This window comes from Danaus plexippus, chromosome 6 (genome assembly GCF_018135715.1).
Source record: "Danaus plexippus chromosome 6, MEX_DaPlex, whole genome shotgun sequence".
In the NCBI taxonomy this organism is placed as follows: domain Eukaryota; kingdom Metazoa; phylum Arthropoda; class Insecta; order Lepidoptera; family Nymphalidae; genus Danaus; species Danaus plexippus.
The window spans coordinates 7,090,898-7,102,900 of record NC_083540.1 but is presented as its reverse complement, the minus strand read 5'-3'; the positions used below and the strand labels follow the sequence as shown (position 1 = coordinate 7,102,900).

Genomic DNA, 12,003 nt, shown 5'->3' with positions numbered 1-12,003 from the left:
GGTGGTCTGTTGTGGGTTGGGAACTGGCAGACAGAATAAGGCCGAGATTTGTAAGATATTGCGTACGCTCCGATAGTATTCGAATAGATAGCGATTATTTATCTCGCGTCATATCGGATCTAGTGCAGCCGGCCGTCTGTCAAACCTCAGTGCGTCGCCTCGATACATTTTAAACGTCATGAATCTTACGCAGTGTCATTATGGGCCAATAATATGACAAGGGCTGTGTATTGCTTGAAATTAATAATTATTATACGTTGTTCGAGTTACATATAATGGACCTTTTTCGTTATCTGTTCTACTTAGGAATTCTATAAGTATTTCGTGCGTATGTTATACATATATATGTATTATTTTGTATAATTTATTGACAAACATATTTCCGTTGTTATAAATTCCGGAATAATATAGGCATTTGAAATCTAGGCATCAGGTTGGCACGAATACTTGGACTTGGAGAGCAGTACGTTGCGACAAGTTTTCAAATCAGAACGTAGGCTAGAAATGAATGCATGTATTGTGAGCATAAAATATGCATACAATGTCCATGATCACGTACGGAACCTAGCAGTTTCGCCCACTCAGAATTACGTGAACAAATACAACTCGGAGACCTGGAAATATTTTAGCATAACGATACTAGGTTATTGAGACTATTATATATTTCTTTATTTTTACAGTATACTCGGTAGTCATTAAAGAGAACCGAAATTGTAATGATTTAAAAATATAAAAAAGAAAGGTGTACGTAAAATACTTAAAAATAAAAACGAGTCACAATATATATCTATATATATTATACATTAAATAAAAACCATTGTACTATTAAAAAGTTCTGTATATTTACACAATCTTTTGTTTTAGTAAACTTCCTTAACGCCCATTGATAGGTTAGTTACCTTTGATTATAGGGTACAGATTCTGCGGTATCTTCACGGGTCCTCGGTCTAAATCCTTCTATACAAAGCCTACACCGATGACCTTCCGAGAAGCGGCTGCCAACAATGTTAGCGGACGACCACCCTCGCAGTCAATTGTTAGACGTGAGCTTTGTTAAAGACACTTGACGCCTTTATTTCGTTTTAACAATACAAATTAAGTCATTTTGCATTATAAATAATTTTCTAAGAAGACGTTGGCAGTGTTTGTGTTATAAGATACCTACGCGTGAAATGCTATTGGCTATCTCACACTCAATAATACGAATGATTTCTGTAAATAACTTTTAGAATAGTTCCTTTTCAATAGTTCTCGTTTTAGGTGTCATAAAGCCTTTGATTGAAAACAATGGTCCAAATTAAAAAACTTTATATATATATTATTCTGTTAACGTTCAGTGTTGCCTAGTGACTGTCCAGGGAACGTTGGAGTCTTTGGAATAAGGTGAACAATGTTGCAAATTCGATGAACGAACTAAATTGGCAACACAATTGTCACGGACGTAAAAGTCGCGTGAATGGCATAATAAGTGTTGTGTGCCGTCACACAGAGACTACAGTGATCGTCTTCAATCCTAGGTCATCGATCAGACACATTTAAACTAGCTTTTTATAATGCTCTTTATGAATTTTTATAGCTTATGCTATATAAATATGTTTCCGATAAAATTTTGTACAATTTATAAGAAAAAAGCAACTCTCGCAATAATATTTTGACAAATGTCTGGTCATCAGATTTTTTTAGATATTACAACAGTCATCCTCAAATGAAGCCAGCATTCAATCATACAGGGGTCACTATTATTTTATTTCTCTCTGTTGAACTAAATATTATTTATGGCATTAATATAAAGTAGAATCATTCAGTACGTATTAGGGCTGACAGGCAATCGTTTAATCCTTTCATTGGTACAGAATTGAATCGACTGCGCGAGCGCGGTGGCCCGCAATGACTCACGCCATGAACTGTCAGCTTCTACCTTCGTCAGGCAAGATAAAACATTAATAAGAATCACTTGCATTTTACACTTTTGCACGAGCAGGCTTTTATGTATTAACATAATGAAAATAATTAAAGTATTGCCCCTTAATGAAAAGTAATACGATTTAACACTATGACAAATGCAATTTTCAATACGATAATGCAATGCAATTCAAGTGTTATTAATTATACGCCCTCCTCTCTATATTAATCACATCGTGTGAAGAGCCCGAGATCGTCAATACAGCATCGGCTTTAGAATTAGGAACGTAAGTATAAGCTGGCTACCGCACACTTGGGCGCGCGTCCCGCGAACCTCATTCATCAACGCTGATTGATTGCAACTGTCAAAACCGTAATGGCGGCGAATGGCGGCGAATGGCGGCCATATTTGAACCAATGAATGCACATTACCGAGTATTAATGTATGTTATTGATGAGCTCGCGCGAGTTCATGCTTAGTTATTAGATGTGTAATTTATTAAATGTTAACCTAAGCGTTAAAATGTTTTTTGTGCAGGTTTGTATAACTAACGAGATTACGATCCTCCCAGTGATGCATCGGTGACGGTGGGTAATTTTTTTAATTCGTTATACGATGAGAATTCTTAAATAATAAGCTTCTTTTATGATAATTATCTTTTACTTATTAGTTATAATATAATTTGATTTCCAGCCGTATATACATATATATTTAATTGAAAAATATATACATATTATTTTCAATTAAATCATCAAATTATTTAGATCAGGCATACCTACCGTGATTCAGTTTGATTATAAATAGTCCTTCATAATAATAAACAGACCGAAAACTGTATATTGATAAATAACTTGAGAAATATAAAATATTTTTAGAGGTAATAAAACATACAAAACCTTCATGAAGTCTATACAACTTTATTCGACAATTTCAATAGGAAATGTAAGAAACAAACACAACTAGAACATCCTACAAAAAAAAAAGTAACTACGAATAACTCGCATAGTTATATATTTAAACATTTTCTAAATATTCAGTACATCAAGAGTCATAATTAAATTCGATCCACTAATCGCCTAATTTATTTACATACATGATATAATGGAGGTTATGAATGCGTCTAGAAGTAAAATCGATTTAATGTATAGCTGTGTTTATTTAAATATAAATAAATAAAAATAAAATCGCGAAACCAACACGTTCTTTATTTACAACTACACTAGGAGCCTGTGGTATCACATTGAGATTGACGTTTACTACAAGTATGTTGCAGAATAGTACAAAACTGTGGTCACCGTGCGGACATCTGAAAAACAAAACCAAATTACTCTGTCGCTTCACACGACGCGTGCAACAAAATAAGGTGACGTAAATAATCGCGGGAAACGTACGATCAAATTATTTTTTTTTTCTCATTTTGCTGTTACGCTGTGTTGGTACTTATGGATGTATTTGCGTTCCAACCTATTTAATTTAAATTTTTAACTTTCTGCTCATTACATCATTCAGTGTAAACAAAAATTATAAAATGCTCAAAACTTTAAATGTGTGTATAAATGCGTGAGTGAGTGTATTGGAATTCGTTATCTGAATATAGATTAATAGAAAAAAATATGGGATCAATAAAAAAGTACATAAAAATTTTAGTTTTACTTTTTTTTTTTGGTGTTGATGAAATATTTTTAAACTTAACCGCCGTAGTAATCTATTTCTATATATTTCTCATTTGAGCGGATTTTGAATGAAAATGCTTCATTTTTTTTCTTAGTCCAACAACACCACAAGTCCGTATTACCAGTCTGAGACGTCACATCACTCACTTAGCTGAGTTCAAACCCAGCCTCAGCTTGTATGGCGTACAGAAGTTTGTCAGCGAGCACATCCTGCGAGTGATACTCGGGTATCTTGAGGAGGTTCATACACGTGGAAGACGAGGGCAGGCGCTCGGACCCGCCAGCTGATTGAATGCAGAACGGAGGCTGCAGGTCCTGGGGGAACGTTTCTTGTTGAACATATTTTGTTCATGATAATCATTTCTTTACTCAGGAACGAGATAACTCAAAATTAGCAGATGAGTAATCGGCGCGTAATCAACCAGGCAAACTGCTTGTCTTGTAAGACATATTTTTAAGTATTATTTCCAATAGAAGCCTCTCAGAAGATTATTGATTTAATCATATATAACCTTGAAGCCCAGTAGCGGTGGGCGGGAGCAGCTGGTAACAAACTTGAGGAGCTGTCGCCTCTGGTGGTCCGTGAATCCTTCCAGAACCTTCCAGAAACACTGCACCGTGGGATGCGAGTCGGAGAAACCGCCTTTGGGAGGATAATCCTCATTATAGTATTATATTACGAATTTTTACGCCACTCACCAGAAATTGGCATTTATAATTTTGGTAAAAATATATAATTTTTTACTCGACTTAATTCATAGATTACATATTCTGATCAACTTGCCTCCATACTGCGTATGTCTTCTCAGGTCGACCAAATCGATTGGCACCTCCGCACCGGATATCAACAGCTGGAGTTCCCTGCACGAGAACATCCGCAGCCACTCCGCGTTGACCACCGACGTTAAGCCGCGTTTGAAAGCGATGCACTGGGACCTTATTTGTCTGAAAGATAAGGCAATAATTGTTCCCAGACCGTACTAATAGCGACATTTCGCTAGTGGCGTGTAGATGATATCCGTGGCGTGTATGATATCCATACCTATTGAGCTTGTAGTCCGCTACGAGATGTATATATTCTATCCTGTTCTCAGCCGTCACCGGTATATTGCCACCGCCGGGTTTTAACTCGTTAATCTAAAAAACAAAATGTCCATACTAGATGTTCCTTTCGCGAGAGTTGTGACTGCTGCATACCAGCATTGATAATAATGTCATTTTGGTACTTCCAAAATACACTCCGTTGCTAGTTTTATATATGAAGGAGGGTAGCAAACATTTTTATGTCAAACCATCACTGGCAAGTCTATATTTTTATTAGTCTGTGTAACCGAACTATAACTCAGCTAACCCGTTGTTCACCGAGCTCGTCGCTGATTATAGTGAAGTCGAGACCCAGGTCGGACACGTCCTCACGATGAGCCTTCAGCATCAGAAGTCCTCTATACAGGCCAGGGTCCAGAGACGCCAACGCGTGGACATCCGGCTCCCTAGTAGAACACAACTTCGCCAGAAAGAACTCCGCGAGAGGCAGTTCCACTAAAAGATTCTCGTACAACGCCTGGAATTAATATTATTCTATTATTTGATTTATTCCTTGTAAATTGGCTTATTTTGTTTGGAAATCACACATGAAATTCAAATTCTAAACAAAACCGCCGAAACGCTCAACATTCACATCTTAAGTCAATCTCATTATTCCTTAAAGAAATTGTCCATTCGCCAGTTTGTCAGAAGACAGTTTGATTCATATTAATATACATTCATACTTCATATACCTTATTATTTAAAAATAGGAATAATTTTCTAATGAATCAACGATTAAATTCCATATAAAATATAAAAAACATAGAAACTACTACAAAAACCACAAATAACAAAACACAGTGCCAAAAAAAAACGCAAGCCACAGCAAGACGCAAGTCTACACAGTAAACAGACACGTCAGCCCTGATGGGACTTACCTTTCCCAACATTCGCCCGACGAAGTAGTAGTGCATTGGAAAATCATCATACAGAAGGTGGACCCCGGGGTTCGGATACAGCATGTTGTCTTTGGTCAGGCGGAACAAGCCGCGGTTGGGATCAAACGATGACCTGGGAAGTAACCAACAACAACGTATTACAGGATACTGGCTTATATCCGCGACTTTGTCCGCGTTGTTTATGATATTAACAAAGTATCGATGTAGGAAAACATCACTGAACATGCCACTTATCTTTTTTATAATACAACTATTAATAAATTTGGTTTTAATATACATATCGCGACAACTGTTAAGATGTAGACGAAGTCTCTAAAAACGATACAATTTTTATAATCAGTTAAGCACTTTACCCACTATGAGTTGACAATTACAGATCTTTATGTTTATTTATATATACCTCTCTCTCTCTCTTTCTCTCTCTCTCTTTACAAGTATATTTAATAATATAATTATTATATATATATGAAACATGTAATTTACCTCAGTAACTCTGAGAGGAACTCTCTGAACAGTCCTCCGCCGTCCACGCCGGGTTCCTCAGCGCCCGCTTGGTTTATTAACTGGACGCGGAGTTTCAATTTCAAATTTGGCTCTGGAATAAATAAGGAGATAAGGACATTAACACAATATACATGGCAGAAAAGGGACAACAGGAACAAATATACAGAGTCTAAATAAGGGCCACCACAAACAATGTAGATCCTATAAGTAGTAACGTAACGTACGTAAAGTAACGTTTGGCTCCAATATATCTCGTATTTACACGGTCTAATCAAACGTAACGCCTCTCTTATGAAATATATAACGTATTGATTCCATCAGTTTATATTGTATTGATACTTCTAATATTATCTTCTATGTTGTATTAAGGGTTAAGTCGATAAACTTAGTTAGGAAAATTAAAAAAACAGTCTAATAATAGGATAATGCAAAGGTGGATTGTGTGAGATTGTTTTGTTGATACGTTAAGAACTTTATCAGTATATATGTATACATTATTGTTACAATAATATAATTTCATAGTAACCCTGGCTGAGTTTATCAAACGCGTCTTCATAGAGATGCGTCCGTCGCACACTGATGATTATTGAAGGTCCCTCGTTGAAATTCGTCATCTCGTACCAGTGGTCGTGTTTCTCTCTGAAAGCATTAAAATTTTAATGTAGTACAGTTAAGAATTTATTTTTATTTTATTTACAATAAATGTTAACCAAAAAAATGAATAAAGTGTCGATATACCTAAGTAAGAGTCCTTGGAATATAAGGACCCTCGTTGAGAACGGCACCACGAACGGTATTTCTCTCAGTATAGTGACGGTCCTCAGTTCCTTGATCGTGAGCGGCGGACCTTCATCTGGGAAATATGAACACACATTTCAACGCAAAAATCTACATCAAGACATATGAAAGCAACAGTGGACTTGATCTACCCACCACAACGCATCATACCATGACCGTACTAGGAACGTGCCGTGGCCAGCGTGCGGCACGGTGTGCTCTACTGTACTATATACTGGTGACGGAACGATCTAACGGTCATGGCCACAGACTTTTCAATACAAAGAACTTTAGTTGCCCGACACGTTCACATCACGGTCACAGTTAAATACGTTGTAGTGGGTAGAACCCTTTATTCACGTATCCTTGCGACATCAACCCACAAGGGGCATTTTGTAAGTTAATCCTGCCTCGAAATTATTCTGATTTATGAGCTAGTATGATTTTACATTTTATTTTTTTTACAGTAAAGAGTTACAAACATAACCATCCATCCATATACATTTACCTTTCTTATATCTTTCGTACCGTTCATCACCCACCCGTATAAAGAACCATTATATATATATGAAGTCTCACCCACTAGTTACTAACCTTGTTCAGCTCTAGCTAGCCTGGGCACATAGGCTCTGTAGGGTCGGGCCGAGCGAGGGGCTCGAACGGCTGCCAGGGCGGCCTCGGTCTCACCCGGCGCGCTCCCTGCAGCCACCCAGGCTCCGCCCACGCCGCCCGCACCGCCCACACTGCCCACACTCGTCCCACCAACGAATTGCAGCCGGGCGTCACGAGCGTACAGGGAACGCAACAACTGCGTACACACCTAGAATAAAATCATGGAATAGTATAGAAAATACATTTTTTAAATAAAACTAGTCATCTGTCTGACATTAAAGTACTTGGCTTTAAGAACATCAGTCAGGTCATCAGTCTTTGGTCAACGGGGGATTAATATAAGAATAGAAACACAATTACCTACTTGCTTGGAAAGCTTTTGTGATCAAGAAAACATACTTTGTATATTATAAGGACACAAGTAGTCTGCCGCTCCTCATGATGACTTAGTGACACAAAGACATCTGAAGGGAAAAATCAATTTGGATGTCGCCCTAGAGATTATAGAGATATATCAAAAACAATGGCATCTCTACAAACCAGTGCAACAGCGCCATCTGTGTGGGGCATCCGGTTTTCCGCCTTTCTTTCGAATCCAAAGTCTATTCCAGCTACTTTCATAGTGTATGAGATGCTCGTTACCTACATATCTGCTTAGTGACCAGAGCGCGTCACTTGATATTGTAATATAATATGGCAGATCTAGATATGGACTAAAATCCTCACCTTAAACAAGTGAGCCCAAGCAGGTGTCTCATTCCTGTCCTCCACATCGTGGTGTCCTCCCACGGCGTCCTTGTACTGTCCCACGACTGCTGGTCTAGACTCAGGGTAAGCGAGCTCCACGAGACCGAGGCAGACTTGCTTCAACGTGCGACACAACCCGCCCAGCTCCGAGAAGTCGAAAGCGTGTACTCTACCAGCCCCGCTGGAAGTACTCGATACTGAAACACATACTGCGAATTATATTTTTCAGCATGGTAGTTTTTTTTGGTACCAACCAAAGGCAATGGAAACAATACTCGAGGTTTGTTTGGTAAAGTTTTATAAACGCAAAATTTATATTGTTATAACTAATACAGTACTTGAAATAGTAATTTAATCCTAAACAATTATTATGTTTTCCACTAAACAACAATTAATATGAAAATTATTTAAAACTTAACACAGCACATTGCTATGATTAAAAAAATCTATAAAAAGGAATATCTCAACTGGAATGTTGCCAATAAAAAAAATACCCGCTTATATTACGAGGTTACTTACTACTCATTTTCTCATCTCCATCGGTGTCCGTAAAGAATTCGGTATCGTGTAGAGTACCGATGAGTAGGGAGAAGAGTTCACAAAATACAGCCAATGGCGACAATAGTCTGTGGACGCCGATGACGGATGTTTCAGCTCCCATGCCGCGAGATAGCGCTGACAACAGCGGAGTAGGGGAACCACCGAACGAGGACTCGTGACTCATACTGCTCAACCACTGCCACAGCCCACGCAGAAAGATCGGTTTGAATGCTAACGTGTATAGCAATCTGAAATATTCAGCCATCAATATGAGTGTCACATTCAGTTAAAAAAAAATATGTTTAAACCAGCCATTCCCATAGTGAACGATAACGCCCCATTGTAGGATCTGCAGACCTAAAGGGGGGCGGTGAGAGATCTAAAAAATATTGAGCCTCGTTGTGTGCTTGGGGTTGATTTGAAATTTCATTTAGCTAGGACTCTGGTAATGGTTTTCCAGTCGGTGGAATTCTCAAACGGGGCAGTGGACAAAATAAGTCTGGGAACCCCCGGTTTAAGCAACATAACATAATGAGAAAGTAACGGTATAAATTATACTAATATATAATAAAATTACCTATATTTATGCAACGCCATCCTGTGACTCAGGAGCAGATTGTGGCATATCGTTGACATATAATCAAGGAACTCATCGCTCAAGTCGCTCTCTTGGATTTGGGCACAGGTCATCATAACACATTTGTCCGGCTCATTCAATATTTCTATAGACTTCGTCAGCAACATCTGTTCTCTCACCGAGGTTGGGTTCGGTTCATTCTCGCTGTCGCTCGAGTCATCATTGTCAGCGGCCGCCTCATGGCTGTATAAGGAGTCCTCATACTCATACGTTATTTGCTTATTGCAAACATTCACTGTTAATTTGGCCAATATTTTCATATATGCTAATACAATCTTATTGTTCGACAGCCTCGCATTATCAATCTCCCGCAAGTGTTTCACTGAAATGCAAATAATAAGACTTACATTAAAAAGCTATTGAAAAATTATAAACTAATTTAATAATCGCTTGCTACCTTGACAATATAAATATCTTAAAATATTACTTGTAATTTTTAATGTACTTAACTCTCAAGTACCATTCAAGTGCTAAATTTAACCCATTATAATGTAATTATTATAGGCAGAGCTATTAAAAGATGTCACTCACCAAAATCAATAGGTTCTAATATTAAAATGGAATGCAGTAACCAGGAATCATTAACAATCCTGCCGGCACTAAACTTTTCATCATTCAGACATTGAAGTAACGGTAGAAACGGGAACTTCCTATCATGAATTAAAGCTGGGAGTATGTACATATCAACTGGTTCAGGATAGTGGTTACAGAGGTAGGCAGCTATGAATTCAGTCATTATTATGTCACTGAAAACAAACATTTAGTTATAAATATATTGTGATAGAAAACAAATTCTACGAAAACTTTTATATATTTTTAAATTATTATTAAGTAGGTTAATTAATTATTAAAGATTTTATGATACAGAATTTAATTATGTAAATTACGTACTCATATTCTGAATCTTTCAAATGTGTTGTCAGTTGTAGTGGCCTTTGGATAAGGTCAAGAAGAGCTCCGCATAATGGAGTAGGTGGATTGGGGGACGGCCCATATAATGGTGGTGTTTTCTGACATAACAGGATACATAGATCCTTGAAATAGCCTGAAAAGTCAATATAATACTTCATTCAAACAATTCTGGTAAACATAATTCTATTGAAGAAAATATAATTAATGTCATAAAACATGATATACCTCTTTTGACTAAATATAGAAATGTCTTTGCGTTTATACTGAGACACTCATCGTGATTCTTAAACTCTTTAAGAGAATTAACAGAGGTAAATACTTCAAACATTCGTAAAGGTACAGCTAGCGGCACCTGAAATGTAGCTTGGTATTAGAAAGGGCTTATTAACAGAACAAAGATCTTTTTTGGAAAAAAATGTTTATCATATTATTTATAACATACCTCAGTGTCATTTCTTAAAAAATGCAAGTGCAGTGCTAAAAGCCTGCGTATTTGCACAGAGCAATCACCCAATTCAAACAATCTCTTCCACTGCTTCAGTAAGAGTTGAGATATGGCCACCTAAGAAAATAACATATAAATCTATGCATACTTAACACAAAATAACCTTTGCATAGCTTAAAAAAAAGTTTTAAAAAATATTGTTTTTTTTTTTTATTACTAATGTATATGGCTGCTAGCCCAGCGGCTTTGACAGCATCACTCGGAGAATAGGCCAGTGTTGTAATTGACCCATATACATTTTGTGTTAACCAATGCAAGAATTTAATTAAACAAGCATTGGAAATGCACTTCCATCAGAAAAACTGTCTTTATTGTCATTATATACATTTATTTCACATAACAGACACTAGTCTAAACTACTATTGAAATATTTATTTGGGAAATCCACTTGAGATGTGTTTTCTGCTTAAAAACAAATATTTAAATTATTACCAATCTAGAACAATCCTTCTTGACATCGTAAAAAAATAATATTTTTGTTAAAAGTGACGAAATTAAAACAAGATCCTCAGTATTTGCTTTAGGAAAGATAATATCAAATTCATCTCTTTCACTTTGTTTAAAATGCTTTCTTGTGAGATAGCTACGAACATACGCTTGAATTTTTATAGTACTGTGTAATCTTTTTCTATGTTCCTGCAAAGTAAATTAATACATTATTGTTAATTAAGATTTGGGCTTTATAATGTCTTATATCTTATAAGAAAAAGCGAAAACAAGTCACCTCTCTCTTTTGTCTCTGCTGTTGTGTTTGTAGTATAAGAGTATTTCTATCAGTTTTTCTCTGACCACTGGCACCTGCTAAATTTTGCTGAGGCTTGCGCCTAAAATCACCTTCGAATGAATACATAACTGCAATTTCATGAAAACAAATCAGTGTAATAGGGCTACAACATAAAAATTAATATACCAATCACGGTACCCACTATTTCTTTCACATCAACTAAAAACGCACTTTAAAAATGTTCATATTTGTTATAATTCTATTTAAACTACACCTTAATTTTATTTAAGTCTTGCACATTAAAAATTATCATGACAATTATTATTTTCCATTAATAATGATTTGACATTTTGTAAGAAATTTAGAAATCGGAAGATTTTTGGACCAAAAGTTGACAAATATTTTAAAATAAATATTGGTCAATTGATTATCAAAAATTATATGTGTTTATTTGAGATTTTATGATGTTTTTTAAGATAAATAT

General features: G+C 36.4%; 1 protein-coding gene across 3 annotated transcripts; it reads right to left on the bottom strand.

The window, feature by feature from the left end:
• Positions 1-2,800: 2,800 nt before the first annotated feature.
• On the bottom strand, positions 2,801-11,859 carry LOC116778755 (ubiquitin-protein ligase E3C). 3 transcript variants are annotated; one of them, XM_061529757.1, is made up of 21 exons: positions 11,722-11,859; positions 11,520-11,647; positions 11,228-11,431; positions 10,733-10,852; positions 10,516-10,642; positions 10,270-10,423; positions 9,910-10,124; positions 9,319-9,700; positions 8,721-8,989; positions 8,181-8,410; positions 7,437-7,662; positions 6,804-6,918; positions 6,592-6,704; positions 6,045-6,156; positions 5,541-5,673; positions 4,928-5,137; positions 4,619-4,713; positions 4,361-4,521; positions 4,089-4,219; positions 3,699-3,891; positions 2,801-3,209 (listed from the first exon to the last, which is right to left on the bottom strand). In XM_061529757.1, the coding sequence occupies exons 2-20, from the start codon at positions 11,643-11,645 to the stop codon at positions 3,724-3,726; spliced, it is 3,291 nt and encodes a 1,096-aa protein (XP_061385741.1). In that variant the 5' UTR covers positions 11,646-11,647; positions 11,722-11,859; the 3' UTR covers positions 2,801-3,209; positions 3,699-3,723. The 3 variants fall into 3 exon arrangements, with proteins under 3 accessions (XP_061385741.1, XP_061385740.1, XP_061385742.1); XM_061529756.1 differs by having other exon boundaries at positions 3,724-3,891; XM_061529758.1 differs by having other exon boundaries at positions 3,724-3,891; positions 8,181-8,398.
• Positions 11,860-12,003: the final 144 nt, after the last annotated feature.

Bases quoted from the DNA above. Each gene is read 5' to 3' on its own strand.
- LOC116778755 (XM_061529757.1), bottom strand. From the start codon at position 11,645: ATGTATTCATTCGAAGGTGATTTTAGGCGCAAGCCTCAGCAAAATTTA. The intron at 10,853-11,227 runs GTAATAATTTAA...TTATTTTCTTAG, and splicing joins AGAAGGATTGTTCTAGATTG to GTGGCCATATCTCAACTCTT. The intron at 6,919-7,436 runs GTTAGTAACTAG...CATATTTCCCAG, and splicing joins GCTAGCTAGAGCTGAACAAG to ATGAAGGTCCGCCGCTCACG.